The sequence below is a fragment of the Chiloscyllium punctatum genome, chromosome 7 (genome assembly GCF_047496795.1).
Source record: "Chiloscyllium punctatum isolate Juve2018m chromosome 7, sChiPun1.3, whole genome shotgun sequence".
In the NCBI taxonomy this organism is placed as follows: domain Eukaryota; kingdom Metazoa; phylum Chordata; class Chondrichthyes; order Orectolobiformes; family Hemiscylliidae; genus Chiloscyllium; species Chiloscyllium punctatum.
In genome coordinates, this window is record NC_092745.1 from 90,709,785 (window position 1) to 90,726,578 (window position 16,794).

Consider the following 16,794-nt stretch of genomic DNA (forward strand, 5'->3'; position numbering starts at 1 on the left):
AAAGTTGTACATAAATTATCGCTTGATTGAGATAAAATGTTTGAAACCATATCAGAGTTGCAACAAGTTAAAGTGAAACACTAATACAGGTACTTTGCTGATGTTGCAAAATTTAAAAGATGCATCATCCATAATGTTAACCTGTAAGGCATTGAATGGGCAAATGTGTAAAACATTTTGTGAAACAAAAGACACGGGTAACAGGGCAACAATATTTCATTTGTAAGGAATAAGCTGCTTTGATGAGATATCATGCCTACAACTCTCTCAAGATAGGTTACATGACCTAGTTCTTTCAAAAGCGAGATAACGAGAGTTCAGAGACAGTGTGTTCCTGTTAGGAGTGAAGGGTAAGGGCAAAGGCAAGGAGAAGAGAATACTGGTTAACTAGAGATATTGAGGCTCTGGTCAAGAAAAAGAAGGAAGCATTTGTCAGGTATAAACTGCTGAGGTCAAATGAATCCCTTGAGGACTATAGGAGTAGTAGGGGCATACTTAAAAAGGAAATCAGGAGAGCAAAAAGATGAAATGAGATATCTTTGACCGATTAAATTATGGAGAATCCAAAGAGATTCTACAAGTACATTAAGGGCAAAAGAGCAACAAGTGAGAGATCAATAGGGCTTCTTATGTGTGGAACTACAGGAGGTGTTGAGATGAATATTTCATGTCAGTATTTACTGTAGGAAAGACATGGAAGCGAGAGAACTTGGGGAAATAAACAGTAATGTCTTGAAAACGGTCCACATTGCAGAAGAAGAGGTGCTAGAGGTCTTAAAACACATAAAGATTGATAAATCCCCAGGACCTGATTCAAGTGTTATGAAGATGTGGGTGTACTGTATCTTTAAGAGAGTTAGAAGATGACAGAACTACATGACAGCACCAAGTGTTCTCAGTAAGGTAACAATGTAACACTTGGTTGAAAGTAGATTAGCTGGGTTGCCTGGAAACAAAACAGATTCAAATTAGGCCAATCAGTTTAAATTATACCCCCAAAATGCCAAATTCCAATCAAGTTTGGATTTAGTATATTGACGATCTTAAAAGCCAATGACACAATCCAATGCTTTGGGGGGGTTTTAAGACTGGGGAAAATTGAACAGTTGGGAGGAGAACTGCCAAGCCACCAGCATGTAAAGACTACTGAGAAATGGCTCTCTTAAAGGTACCTTTATTGATCAGTAACCTGTGAAGCAAAATCCCCAAGAAGAAGAAAAGAAGACAGGAATACAGAAAAGAACCTAAAGCTTCCTGGTTTTGAGAGAAGAACTTTTGTAAATCTGAATCAGGATTTTTTTTTCAGACCAGTATTATAGAGGGGAAATTAAAATATAGGTTAGAGGAAGGGGTTGTAAATAGTTATTAGTTAATTATTCTCTGTTATACTTTAAGAGATAAAATTGTTAATTTTTGCTTTAAATAGTTTATGGCCTCTCGAATTTTCACAGATTACTGCATGGGATAAATCTTTTCTGTTTTGCTGGTTTAAATTAAGCTGGAGGGTTTACCCCGTATCGTAACGCAAGTGTATCCTAGAACATCATGGAAAGCTAGGGAGGAATTTGCGGTGCCCCTAGTCGAGATATTTATACAACTACAGCCATGGGTGAGGTGCCGGAAGACTGGAGGGTGGCTAATGTTTTGCCTTTATTTAAGAAAGGCTGCAATGAAAAACCTGAGAATTATAGATCAGTAAGTCTGACATCACTGGCGGGTAAGTTGTTGAAGGGAATTCTGAAAGACAGAATTTATGTGCATTTGGAGAGGCAAGGGCTGATTAGAAATAGTCAGCATGGTTTTGTAATCGTATCTCACAAATTTTAATTTTTTAAGGACATGACCAAGAGGATAAACAAAGATAGAGCAGTCGTGCTGTCTACATGGATTTTAGCAAGGCTTTTGACAAGGCTTCACATATTAGACATGTTAATAAAGTTAAATCACGTGGAATCCAGGGAGAGCTAACTGATTGGATAGAAAATTGGCTTGACAGTAGGAACATAAAGTCATGACAGAGGGTTTTTTTGGACTGGATGCTCGTGAGCAGCAGTGTTCTGCAGGTATCGGTTGGGTCTACTGTTCTTGGTCATTTATACAAACAATTTGGATAAGAATATAGTAAATTTGTGGATGACACCAAAATTGATGTTATAGTGGACAGTGAAGAAGGTTATCCAAGAGTACAATGGGATCTTGATCAGCAGGACGACGGGGCAGAGGAGTGGCAGATGGAGTTTAATTTAAATAGATGCAAAGTCAAACATGGGCAGTATTTACACAGTTAATAGTAGAGTCTTGGGTAATGTTGTTGAGCAGAGAGAGCTAGGGGTTCAGGCCTTGAAAGTGGTGTCACAGACAGACAGGGTGGTTAAGAAGTTATTCAGCACAAGTGCCTTCATTAGTCAGATCACTGAATATAGGCGGCTGTGCAGGACATGTGAGGCCACTTTTGAAGTGTTGTGTGTAGTTCTGGTCACTCTGCTATAGGAAGCATATTATTAATTGGAAAGGGTACAGAAAAGGTTTTAACAGATGGCACTGGAACTGGACAGTTTGAGCTCTAAGGAGATCCTGGATACGCTGGATTTTTTTTTCTCTGAAACATAGGCAGTTGAGGGGTGACCTTACAGAGATTTATAAAATCATGAGGGGCATAGATAAGGTATTTTTCTCAGGGTAGGGGAATTCAAAACTTGAGGGCATAAGCATAAGGTGAGAGGGGAAAAAAAGATCCGCCAGGGACCCAATTCGAATCCAGTCTTGGGCAATTGTTTGTGTGAAGTTTGCACATTCTCGCTATATCTGCGTGGGTCTCCTCCAGGTGCTCTGGTTTCCTCCTATAAGCCAAAGATGTGCAGGTTAGGTGAATTGGCCATGCTATATTGCCTATAGTGTTCAGGGATGTGTAGGTTAGGTGCATTATTCAAGGTAAATGTAGAGTAATAGGGTAGGGAAATGAGTGGGTTACTCTTCGAAGGGTTCGTCTGGGCTTGTTGGGCCTAATGGCCTGTTTCAACACGATGATTCTATGAAAAGTCACCTGAGGAGCAACTTTTCACACAGAGGATGGTGCACATATGGAATGAACTGCCAGAGAAAGTAGTGGATGCAGGAACAATTACAACATATAAAAGACATTTGGACAGGTACATGATAGCAAAGGTTCAGATGGATATGGGCCAAGCAAATGGGATTAGTCCAGTTTAGGTGGCTCAGTGGTTAGCACTGCTACCTTGCAGTGCTATGAACCCAAGTTCAATTCCAGCTTTGGGTGACTGTTGGTTGTTTGCACGTTGTCTAGGTGGGTACTCTGTTTTTCTCCAACATTCAAAAGATGTGCAGGTTAGGTGGATTAGCTATGTTAAAAAAAATTGTCCAGGGATTTGTAGGCAAGGTAGTTTAGCCAAGAGAATTGCGGGGTGGGGAGGGGGGGAGATCTGGCTGGGATCCTGTTTGGAGAGTCGGTGCAGGCTCAGTTGGTCAAATGGTCTTCTTCCAAACTGGAGAGATTCTATGACATTCAGTTGGGCTAAAGGGTCTCTTTCTGACCTGTATAACTTTCTCGATGAAAAAAATCCTAAATTGTATGTCAGCAAGATTTTTCACGTTCAAGATTATCCAGAAAATTTGTCTTAAAAGTCTATTGATATACTTTCTTAGTCAGACAAATTTGATACAGGAGAGCCAATGGATGTGGTCTGTTTGGATTTCCAGAAGGCCTTTGACTAGGTGCCACACAGGAGGCTGTTGAATAAGATAAGAGCCCATGGCTTTGGAGGCATGGTACTGGCATGGATAGAGAACTTGCTGACTGGCAGAAGGCAGAGAATGGGCATGAATGGGTCTTGTCAGGATGGTAGTCAGTGACTAGTGGAGTTCCATAGGGCACAGTGTTGGGATGACAACTATTCATGTTATGCATTAACAATCTAGACAAAGCAACGGAAGGCACTGTTCCTAAGTTTGCAGATAACACAAAGATAGGCTGAGGGAAAGGTAATGTTGCAGAGGCCTTGGACAGGCTGGGAGAATAGGCAAAGTGGCAAATGGAAAGTCAGGTGGGAATATGTGAGAGGTTATTCACTTTGAGAGGAAGAAAAGAATTGTTGACTATTTTTTAAATGGGAAAAGGCTTTGGAAATCTGAAGCACAAAGGCACTTAGGAGTCCTAGTTCAGCCCTATTTCTCTTAAAGTTAATATGCAGGTTTAGTTGGCTGTTGGGAATGCAAAAGTATTGCTAACATTAATTTCAAGAGGGTTTGAATGCAAGAGCAGGGATGTACTATTGATGCTGTATAAGATTCTGGTCAGACCACATTTGGTGTATCATGCACAGTTTTTGGCCCCGTATCTTTGGAAGGATGTGCTGGCATTGGAAGGGTTCCAGAGGGGGCCAACAAGAATGATCCCTGGGATGAAGGGCTTGACATATGAAGTGTAGTTGAGGACTTTGGGTCTGCACTCAGTGGAGTTTAGAAGGAATGGGGGAACTCATCGAAACTTACAGAATACTGAGAGGCCTGGATATAGTGGACACGGAGAAGATGCTTTCACTACAGGAGAGACTAAGACCCTAGAGCACAGCCTTAAAATTAAGGGACAACCCTTCAGAATTGAGGTGAGGCAGAAGTTCTTCAGCCAAAGGGTTGTGAATCCATGGAACTCATTGGCAAGAAGGTTGTAGAGGGCAAGTCATTGAGTGCATTTAAGACAGCGATTGATAGGTTCCTGATTAGTGAGACGATCAAAGGTTATAAAGAGAAGGCAGAAGAATGGGTTTGAGAAACATATCGGCCATGATTGAATGGTGGAATGGACATTTGGGCTGAATGGCCGAATACTGCTCCTTTATCTTATGGTCTTATTGTCCAACAGTAACATTTGATTTTAATTTCCAATAAATCTGATGTTGTTCTCTTTGAATTACTTATTGATAACTGCAAATATTATCCTTTGTAATTATGGCATTGTTGCTCAGTGACAAGTGAAATATGGAAGAAATTGTATAATGAGACAGCAAAGGGTGGTGCTGGTGGGGAAGTTTTTTTGGTAGAGATATTCAACTAAACTCACTAGCTTGCATTTACTCCTTCAAGTACCTATCAAGGTGTTGAGGTGCAGAAAGCATGGAATGCTTCATTATGTTTGAAATTACAAATTGAACTAAATACTGCAATTGCTAAACGGGTCTGGAGCTAAATGTTCCTGGCTGAACCCAAACAGCAATACTGAGCAAATTACTGCAATTACCAGTTGATTATTAACCTTACTTTACATCACTTTACCGGTGATCGAGAGTACACTGCTAAGGTGATACTTGGCTGCATTGGACTTATCCTTCAATTTGCGGACAGGATATCTTTGGACAATTTCCCATTGTGGAGTAATAATATTAACTACAAGTTTGCAGAACACCTTGTTTTTTCTTTGGATGTTTCCCAATGTTAGGGTGAGCACTACGCAGGGTTGATTTGTAATATCAGGTGCCCAGGTCAATGTTAGAGAAGTCACATGACACCAGGCTATTGTACAACAGATTTATTTGAAATGACAAGCTTTCTCAGCCCTGGTCCTTTGTCGGGTGAGGTGGCGAAGGAGCAGCGTTTCGAAACCATGGGATTTCAAATAAACCTGTTAGACTATAAACTGGTGTTGTGTGGTTTCTGACTGCATCTACCCCAGTCCAACACCAGCACCTTCACATCATAGATCAGTGTTGGATGGGTCTTCTATCACTATTATTAAATGCATCTTGCAGAAACTTAATTCAACTTGTGGATTTACTCAGTCATTTCAGAGAACTGCTGGGGTTGGAATAATACATGCAGTTAAGTATGTCATATTTCCTTACAGAATAGCAGCAGTGAATTGGAAGGGTTTTTACTTCAACCTAGCAGTTTCAGGTCTATCATTACCAATATTAGCTACCAAAATATATCGTTTTATATTTGTCTGCATTTCTCAGTTAATTTACCAGTTTGGATTTACATCATAGAGTCAATGAGTCATAGAGATGTACAGCACAGAAACAGACCCTTCAGTCCAACTTGCCCATGCTCACCAGATATCCCAACCCAATCTAGTCCCACCTGCCAATACTGAGCCCATATCCCTCCAAACCCTTCCTATTCATATACCCATCCAGATGCCTTTTGAATGTTGCAATTGTACTAGCCTCCACCACTTCCTGTGGCAGCCCATTCTGCACATGTACCACCCTCTGTGTGAAAACCTTGCCCCTTAGGTCTCTTTTATATCTTTCCCATCTCACCCTTAACCTATGCCCTCTAGTTCTGGACTCACCCACCCCAGGCCTGCAAACTTTGAAATGATACCCTATTTATCAAAGTCAGGTTGTTAGAACAAAGAACAAAGAAAATTTACAGCCCAGGAACAGGCACTTCGGCCCTTCAAGCCTGAGCCAATCCAAAGTACTGTCTAAACCTGTCGATCAATTCCTAAGCATTTGTAACCCTCTGCTCCCCATCTACTCATGCATCTGTCCAGATGCATCTTAAATGAATCTACTGTGCATGCCTCTACCACTTCTGCTGGCAACGCGTTCCAAACGCCCATCACCCTCTGTGTGAAGTACTTGCCGTGTGTATCCCCCTTAAACTTCCCACCTCTCACCTTGAAAGCATGACCTCTGGTTACTGAATCCTTCACCCTGGGAAAAAGCTTGTCTCTATCCACCCTGTCTGTACCCTTCATGATTTTGTAAAACTCAATCAGGTCCCCCCTTAATCTCCTTTTTTCTAGTGAAAATAAACCTAACCTACTCAACCTTTCTTCATAGCTAGTACCTTCCAAACCAGGCAACATCCTCGTAAAACTTCTCTGCACCCTCTCCAAAGTGTCCACATCCTTTTGGTAATGAGCTGACCAGAACTGCACACAATATTCTAAATGCGGCTGAACCAATGTGTTGTACAATTTTAACATGACTTACCAGCTCTTATACTCAATACCCCATCCAATGAAGGCAAGCGTACTATATGTGTACTATATGCCTTCCTGACCACTCTATCCACCCGTGCAGCAACCTTCAGGGTACAATGCACCTGCACTCCCAGATCTCTCTGCCCATCAACTTTTCCCAAGACTCTTCCATTCATTGTATAATTTGCTCTAGAATTAGACTTGTCTAAATGCATCACCCCACATTTAACTGGATTGAAAGCCATCTGCCACTTTTCCACCCAACTCTCCAGTATGTCTATATCCTCCTGTATTCTCTGACAGCACCTTATGCTTTCTGCTACTCCACTAATCTTTGTGTCATCTGCAAACATGCTGATCATACCAACAATGCCCTCTTCTAGATCAAACAACAGTGGCCCCAGCACTGATCCCTGTGGAACAACACTGGTCACCTTTCTCCATTTCAGGAAACTCCGTTCAACTACTACTCTCTGTCTCCTGTTGCTCAACCAGTTCTTTATCCACCTAGCTAGAACACCCTGCACACCATGTGACTTCACTTTCTCCATTAGTCTACCATGGGGAACCTTATCAAATGCCTTACTAAAGTCCATGTATATGACATCAACAGCCCTTCCTTCATCTAACAACTTGGTCACTTCCTTGAAGAACTCTATTAAATTGGTAAGGCACAATCTCCCCCGCACAAAACCATGTTGCCTATCACTGAGAAGCTCATTCTTTTCTAAATATAAATAAATCCTATCCCTTAGTACACTCTCCAGCAACTTCCCCACTACCAATGTCAGGCTCATTGGTCTGTAGTTACCCAGAATATCCCTACTATGCTTCTTGTACAGGGTGACACCATAAGCTACCCTCCAGTCCTCTGGCACCTCACCTGTATTTAAAGATGCCACAAAGATATCTGTCAGGGCCCCAGCTATTTCCTCTCTTGCCTCCCTCAGCAGATAGATCCCATCTGGTCCTGGGGATTTGTCCACCTTAATAACCTCTAGCCTACCCAACACATTGTTCCTACTTATGCCAACATGATCCAGACTAATCAAACTTCTATCTCTAATCACGATTCATCATGTTCCTCTCCTCAGTGAACACTGATGCAAAGTAATCATTCAGAATCTCGCCCATTCTCTCAGGTTCGGCACACAGCCTTCCTTCATTATCTTTTATTGGACCAATCCTTTCTCTCGTTATCCGTTTGCTTCTTATTTAAGAATAAAATGCTTTGGGATTCTCCTTAATTCTGCTTGCTAAATCTATTTCATGACCCCTTTTAGCCCGCTTGATTCCTTGTTTAAGACTTGTCTTACTCTTCCGATATTCCTCCAGGGCCTGTTCTGTTCTTAGCTGCCTAGACCATATGTACGTTTCCCTTTTCCTCTTGGCTAGTCCTACAATTTCTCCTGTCATTCACAGTTCACAAACCTTGCCCTTCCTATCCTTTGCCTTCAATACGACATGCCAATCCTGCATTGTCTTTAACCTATCTTTGAAAGCCTCCCACATCTCAAATGTGGACTTCCCTTCAAATAGCTGTGTCCAATTCACATTTCCCAGCTCCTGCCTAACTTTGATAAAATTGGCTTTGGCCCAGTTTAGTACTTTTCTCTGAGGACCAGTCTCTTCTGTTATCTACGAGTATTCTAAAACTTATAGAATTACTGTTACTGTAAACCAAAAAAAATCCTAATACCAATGTCACTGTACTCAATGCCAGTCCGAAAAACAACTGTTCGCCTTACCGCTCTGCTCTCTACGGACTGGCCAATTTTCTAACTATGTCCCTTTAATTCCATGGTCTTTACGATTATTTGGTACCTTTCTCAAACTCTGTCTGAAAGTGAATTCACACATCGCTGTCAAGAAGCTTGCACATATAGAATGACATCCAGTTATTTCCAAGTCCTCCTGATGAGTCCTGTTTTGGGGGCCAGCGGAGAGTGACAGGGAGAGGACAAACTAATTAAGGTTTTGTCACAAGTTTGCGAACGGCCAGGGAATAACTGAGTCAGTAGCTGGGGGTAGACACTGAGCATGAACCTCGCCAGTGAACCTCGCTTGTGTATCCCTCCCTCCCGGGGCCTTTCGCCTTTTGCCTGAAACGCATAGACTGCTGCTTACCGCCATCCGCAAACTCTTCCTTCAGGTAGATCATCGGCTCTGCCAGCGACTGGGCGGCTAAAGCTGCCAGCAGCAGGGTTGCTACCCTCATGCCGCTCAAGTTTATTAGATAGTTTTGATGTGTTATTTGTTCCAGTCGTTATTCGAAGTCGGTTAACGGTTTAAGCAGACGTTCTCTCACTGATAACCACAGAAACTTGCCGTTTGCCCAGAAAATAAAATCACTTAATTAATTGTCCAGAGGCTAAATGAACATAAGCCATTTTGTGAACAATGTTATCTGACGGCAAGACGGCCAAGAGCCAATGAGGAGGAAGGTGGGCTCTGTGAAGTAATTGCCAGGTTCATAGAGACCACGAGGAGAGGATATGACCTTATTTCAAAAATGAAATATTAGTTCCCATCCTTTGAATAAGTAAAAATAAAGACATTCATATACGTATGCAAAAAGTGTGATAGTAAATTATAAAAGCACAAGGAAATACATGGCACTACCCCCAGAATTGTTCTTTGTTCACTTGCGGGAATGGGCGTCACTGTCTGACCAGAATTTATTGTCTGTCCCTAGTTGCTCCTGAGATGACAGTGGAGAGTTGAATCACTAGGATGCAAAATCAGACCATCATTGATACACACGGAGAACCTTAGTATCCCGAGATCAAACCTGTGTAGCGCTCTCTGAGGCAGTAATAGAACTGCTGTGATCAACCATGGCACGACAGGTCAAGATTGGGTTACAGCTCCTGATGACTTCATTGAGACCACTGCGTAAATGCTGAATGGGAATTGGCTGTGATATTCGATGCAGCGATATAACCTGCCAGTATTTTTCCTGTGTTAGTTACAAGTTACTCCCTCGATTAACAATCGTTAAATTTTTGACAGATCATATAAAAAGCCTAATCTGGGAAATTTGAACAATTCAAATCTTGTTTTTTTTTGTGGCATCGATGAGCAATTGCAGTGTCTGGGAAAATCTACATTCAGAAGGGTATGTGTACAGAAAGAAGTCGAGCTCGGTGGCAATACAATACAGTAACTAGGTGACAATATTTCACTGTTCTTTAGTGCTTCCACCTCATTCTAGTGTTTTATTGCCTCAAGGGTCCACAATTTATACACCTTCCACTTTGCACCTTCAAGTTGCCTCTCCAGATATACCAACTGAAAGCACAGAATTAGTTATTAATATTTATTATACCATGCCACCAGCCCTCCTGACTCCTTCATTGATGCCAACTTATCAGAGTGATGAGAAGCACAGTGGGGAAACTTAAACAAAGTTGCAGTGTGTCACCACCGTCTTCTCAAGGGCAATTCAGGATGGAAAGTAAGTGTTGGTCAGTCAACAATGCCCTCATGTTGTGAAGGAACAATAGATAAGCCAGTGTGAACTCTTTCCATATAGGGGACATGAAATTGTGCAGCTGTACCAGGAGTGTATGTCTGTTCCAAAGGTTTTGCTGATTTTCAGCAGGAGAATGGCTTTTCCAATGTTGCTCTGTACTGGATGGCAATGAGATCAAAATGGTTGGAATATTGAGGAATGGAGTTGAGGGCATTTAAGCCAAAGACAGAAAGTGGAATATGTCGGTGACAGCATGGGCCTTGCCTACTGGAAGGGAGACCTGTGCTATAACTTCAAATGAGCAAGTGCAAAAACCTGAGGATCAAAGCCACAGAATGCCATAATCTGGAATTACATTCTGAGATACTAACATTCTTCCTAATTGGAATTGCCAGACAATTAAAGGCTGGTATCTCCTGTATTTGGAACTGACATATAGAATGCCGTGATTTCTGTCTGAAGTGCTTTCTTGTGAGTTCAACAATTCAAGAACGATAGATTATGTGTGGGAAGTATGAAAGGGAGCCTGGGAGTAGGGCTGCAGAGACAAAGGTTCATGGGAGGAGGAGCAGGTGCATCGGGGTGAACATCAGCAACCCTCTGCCTTATGGACATGTCTTTGATTCAACATTGAGAGCCTTTGACTGAATACCCCTAATTCTGCTGATAATAGCCTGTACCATTTTGTTTCCAGGAAGACCACTACTAGCAGGCCAACTTGCAGCTGAATTAACCCCAGTAGTCAGGGACTGGAGCCCTTAAGTGTTTGCTGATTAGTCACTCATTTGGAGGCAGGTTATGATGATGAAACAGGGGCCTTTTTGCCCACAATTCAGACCTGAAGATTTTGCCCAGAGTCTCAGTTGAAATTTTCAAAATATTGTCCAAAGTGTACTAACTGCCTCCCTGCCTATGTTGAGCTCCCCTCCATGTTGGCTCCCTGCGTAGTGATTGTTTAAATGTTTTGGGCAAATATTGTGTTGGCAGCACTGAAAAAACTATACATCACTGGTGTCACTGAATTAGATTTCCTGCACTCTGCCTATCTACTATCTGAAAAGTCTCTCTCATGTGTTTTATGCAGTACTGTTGCCTTCAGATGCCTGCAGAGAAGTTGATTTTCTCTTGAGGTGCAAGGAAATTTCCAATCCCTAAAATATTTACTCTTATGATCAATTAGGTTCTGTATAACATTATAGTTTTCATTGAACCAATCACAGAGTTTCCTGGCAGAAAAATCAAGAATATCTTTGGAGATTTCAACTTTGGTGGATTTTAAGGTTGACCAGAGACTAAGGGCACATTGTAGTTCCTGGACAGTGTAGGTTGAGAGGTTGCCAATGAAGTACTGACTGACAAGACCATTCTTGCTGAGAATTTTGAGGACTCTAACGTTAAATTTCTTGTGACATTATTTTTCTTTTATCATTGCTGGAGACCAGGATAGATGGAAATGGTGGATTAAATCAAGCAGTTGTCAATCCATCAATCATCAGTGTCTGTCAGAGCACAAATGATGTGGATATCTCTGTGGTCCCTTACTCAAATAATCGTGAAATTTATTGGGTATCAATGGATGTTGCCATGAGGTCTTATATTTGACTTTCTCAGAGAGATATTATATTAGCTATAACATGATCATGTTCTATACTTCGAGCAGGGGACCATTCTATCGGAATTTGCTTTCCTTACTCCAATGTCAAGGTACTTGAGTTCCCCAGCTATGATGGCAGTGGGAGTTGCAAATCAGTCACTGTTAGGTTGTCTAAGTGAGACCAAACATTCCAAATTTAATTTGACAAGTGTAAGATGCCTATACATGATACTTTTTTCATGGGGAGATGTTTGTATGTTGACCACTATGCAGATTAAGTGGAGCGGCATTTTGGTCCAATGATATGGAGGTTCCATGATGATTGGAGTCCAAGCTGTACTGTGAAATATTAGCATGGTCTGTGTATAATCATATGTAGATTTGAATGTAGTTGTGGGGACAGAGAAAATTAACACCCTTCCAATTCCATCCACCCATACATTGTTCCTGATCCCCACAACCTGATTCTTCCTTGCAATATTAAGTTGCAAGTCAGTATTAAACTATCAAAGACAGGTAGTGCAGAAAAAAATTAATATTTTTCTTTCCCTGAAAGGGTCAATAAAGTTATCTCTGATCTACAGTGTTTCTAGCTAGGATCTAAAGACAGATTTTTAAAAAGATAAAAATAACATGGGGTATTGAATTTGCTTTATTTTGATTGTGATGCAAACACTAAGTGCTTTTTCACTCCATTATGAAAAGTTGAAGATGTTTGGTGATATACATGTGCATTCTGATTACTAATTGCATTTTTTTCTGAACTCTTGACAAATGTGTGCCTCAAAACTTTCTCCATTGCTTCAATAGCTATTAGTTCTTTTCAAAGTAAAAGTGTCCTTTTTATCTCATGTTTTCCAAGAACTGATGAAGTCTTTGTAAAGTGTTTTCATCTACTACTGCTGACTGTTCAATGATTTTGATTACCATTAAATTTAATCCTGGTAGATGTGTTGTTTTTTTTTGAATCTTTGGTTTTGATACTCTTTCCCATCATCCTTGAAAGAAAGCCTTATTTTATGTAAATTTTTCAGACATTCTCCATCTGGCGCTTTTATTCCTAACTTAATTTTTAATTGTAAGGGAAGACTGGGAACTAGTTCACTCCATTCTTAAGAAATGTGATCTATTAATCTTCTAACTAGCATTAATCTACATTTGTCTGTTTTTTCCCTTCTGTCCTTGTTCTGAGGGGTGGGCTGTGGACTTCCATTGGATTGGTCTGAGCCTATGAATAAAGTTCTGTAGTACTTTTCTATTACCTTCTTCAGGATGCTTAATTCACAGATCATCCTGCTGTAACCATCTGCCATCAGATGTATTTGAAAGATTGACAGAAAGTCAACTGGTTGCAAACACATCTTTCATGGCTGATGGGTCCTGATGTGGGACTCAAACTTGGAGCTTCTGACCTAGTGGTACAGACAATACCACCATGCCATATCTTCCCATTAAACAACATCAATATTTTCTAAATGACTGTAAAATGCTGTTACCTTTCAAATTGTGCACTGTCTAAACAATTCCAACCTAATACCAGGTCATTAGTAAATTTTAACATTGCATTGCCAATAATAATCTTCTTGGTCACTTTGCATCCATTTTGGCCACTCCACCAGCACCAGTGCATGTTGCATATATTGCCCTCCACTTACACATTAGGGATGCAGAATGAAGGAAGAGCCTCAAAGGTAGCAGATAGGAAATTTATAAACAAGTGAGAAACATTCAGGGGTATACTTAACACAATAGTATAAACAAAATAAAGAATGTTACAATGTTGTAAATAACGTTTTCTCTTAGTCAATATATTGAAATGCTTTAAAGTTTAACCTAATTACCTTTTTCTGCCTCCCGATTCCAAAGGGTTGTTTTGCACATGAAAAAAAGAAACAATTTTAAGTAAGTTTTTATTAACTACTGGATAGGTAAGCAACTAAAGATATCACAATGGGTGACAGGAAGAAAAAGAGACTTGAGAAAAAGGACAAAATGAAGAAATCAAATGAGAATTAAATAGCTTATGTGGAACACAGATGGAGTTAATTAAGTAAACTGAAATTATAAAGAGTAATAAAGAGAGGCTGGGACCTTTTTCACTGGACCGTAGGAGATTGAGAGGCAACCTTATAGAGATTTATGAGGGGTATGGATTGGGTTAATTGAAGGTGTCTTTTCCGTTGGAAGGGGAATTTCAATACTAGTGGGCACATTTTTAAAGCGAGATGAGAGAGATTTAAACAAAGATTTATTTCTTTACATAGGGGTTGGTTCACATATGGAATGAACTTCCTGTAAATAGGAGAAGTTTGAAGGGATATAGGCCAGGAGCAGGCAAGTACGATTAGTTTAGTTTGGGATTATGTTCGATATGGACTGAAGGATTGGCAAGAAAAACGTAAATTTGCCTACCAGATCAAAGGGTTGCTCTCATTAGAGAGAGATGACAGGTGATGGGTTAACCTGATGATCACCCACAACTGAGGTGAGAAGAGAGATTGAGGAGAGTCCTTCACAGTAACCACAGCCAGTGTGTTTTGGGGCTAAAATGTTTTAATCAATGCATCATACTATGTATTACTTCCTCCTAGCTTTGCCTAAATAGACTGTTATTAAAAAGTGCTGATCCTTCACATGTAAACCTGAAGTCATTCTAAAACACTGAAACTACCACTTCAGGCGCTCCCACTTTGGCCTCATCATGAGTATTCCACATTATCAAATGGTTGAGATGATGGCAAGGCCTCTACTGGAGCTATCATCCCTATTAAATGTCATGTCTGACTGGCATGGATGACTACTTGAAGTTTTGCTTCTTACTGTTCAAGCATTCTAGTGCTGTTTTAATTCCCCACAATTCATTGTTAGTGTTTGAAGTTTTCTGGGTTTTTTTACCTCTGCCTTCAGAACCTTCTAACTTTCCAATCTTTGTTTTCTTAAAGACTATCAAGTTCTTGACATGCCTTCAGAGTCCTGCTTTTGTCTCCCAACACCCATCTTGCATTTAGAATCTTTTTCGCTGTGTCCCTTGAACTCTTTTAACATCAAATCCTGGCTCTGAAGTCCCTCCTCCATTTCCACCATGCTTTACAGTAATATTGCTTTTTCTCATTGAGATATTGGTTTGGAATATCTCAGACTGTGGGTGTTTGTACATACACTGTCTGAGGCTGCCTCCTGATCACTAAGGCTATTTAAATCCTTAAGTATATAACATTTACTTGTGTAATTTATAGGCAATCAAATACACATCCTAGTATAATGTCTAAAACCTCTCTCTTGCTCATTCTAGATCGGTGTCTTCTGGATGTCAAAATCATGTGATTAGTGACACTATTATGGTGTCATGATTTTTCTATTTCACTATTTCTTCCAGTTCAACAAGAAGGCTTACTTCTCCAGTTTGAATTAGAAATGTGCTTGTGCTTTCAGAATAAATACATCACCTGCTGCTAAAATCAGGTTGGGGACTCAGGTGAAGGGGTGGGTAGCATTTTTTAAAATTTCCCTTAAATCCCATTGAGACCAAATGCACAGTCAAGTTTTTGAAAAGGTTGGTTGCTGCAAATTATGACCGAACAACTTGAAGCATAGTGACAAAAACATGTATCTTTGCAAGAAAGGAAATGACACAATGGCAGCCGACTGCACATGATTTACAGTTTAGAATCCAAGTCTGCTGGAAGAAATTGCATTTTTATCTAACCTCACTGCATTTTCCGCATTTATTTTCTCATCCTTCACTTGATTGCGGCTTGCATAGTGGAATTTCAAAACAAATGACTGGCAAATGCATCTTAAATTTCATAAATTTATTATTGGACAACTTATCACTGATGGAGATGGAGCACTTATTTTTACAAATTTATTCTGCAACTTGAAAACAGTCAATTGTTGTGTACGATTTATCTACAATTTCTTTTGTTAACTCTACTGACGAGCTATAACATTTGTCAAACTGCAGTCATGGGGCAAAATTCCAGAAATTGCTGGGAGATGAGGTGAACACCATCTTTTTGCGCATACAGCGACAAAATATTTCAGTTGGTGTGGCAGTTTAGACTTTGAAATTACAGCAACAGTACGAGTCCTGATGGCTGAGGAACTAATATTTGTTTTGTGTTTACACTAAAGGACTGATGTTGATAAGCCAGCCAGTCCAACCCTCCCAAGGGAGACGGAAGTTTTGTTGAAAAAAAACTGCGATGTTGAAAACCTGAAACAAAACTCGAAAATAGTGGAAACACTAAGCAGGATTGGCAGAATCTGTTTTTTTTTCACATCAACCACCTCAGTTCTGAATAATCGACCTGAACGACGTAATAAGTTCCGATTTTCACCTCTGTATAAACGGATGAGTTGAAATTTCGCTAAAGCCGTTGTGTCCTCTCCCCCAAAGTTTTGTGGGGCTTGTCAACAAGGGCTTAAAATGCAAGGGATGGAGTTAATCTTTGAAGTGAGCTGCAACAATTTTTTAAAAAGTCACCATTACTATTTGTGACTATACCGTACAACTGATAAAGGTGTAAACTTGATCGGATTTTTAAAAAAGCCGTGCCATGAGAAATGCAAGTCTCCGCCCCCCCCCAGCACAGCTCTTTTTCCAATGAGCAACCAGCGCTGACGTAGAGCTGGGTTTGTTTTCATTCCCTGAAAATGGCGTCCATCATGGAAGGGCCGCTCAGTAAGTGGACCAACGTCATGAAAGGATGGCAGTACCGCTGGTTTGTGTTGGACTACAACGCCGGTTTACTCTCTTACTACACGGTGAGTGGAACT

At 40.5% G+C, this 16,794-nt stretch overlaps 2 protein-coding genes across 3 annotated transcripts in view; one reads left to right on the top strand and one right to left on the bottom strand.

The window, feature by feature from the left end:
- Nucleotides 1–9,327, bottom strand: part of LOC140479911 (calreticulin-like) — a 44,281-nt gene extending 34,954 nt beyond the window's left edge. Inside the window, exon 1 of the mRNA XM_072574280.1 lies at nucleotides 9,074–9,327. Coding sequence (XP_072430381.1) covers nucleotides 9,074–9,164 — 91 coding nt within the window. The 5' untranslated portion in view covers nucleotides 9,165–9,327. The remainder of the gene's footprint in view (nucleotides 1–9,073) is intronic.
- A 7,297-nt stretch (nucleotides 9,328–16,624) lies between these two features.
- Nucleotides 16,625–16,794, top strand: part of osbpl9 (oxysterol binding protein-like 9) — a 229,836-nt gene continuing 229,666 nt past the window's right edge. Inside the window, exon 1 of one of the 2 annotated variants that reach the window (XM_072574282.1) lies at nucleotides 16,625–16,782. In XM_072574282.1, the coding sequence (XP_072430383.1) occupies nucleotides 16,672–16,782 (111 nt within the window). In that variant the 5' untranslated portion in view covers nucleotides 16,625–16,671. The remainder of the gene's footprint in view (nucleotides 16,783–16,794) is intronic. The other variant, XM_072574283.1, reaches the window with a different exon arrangement.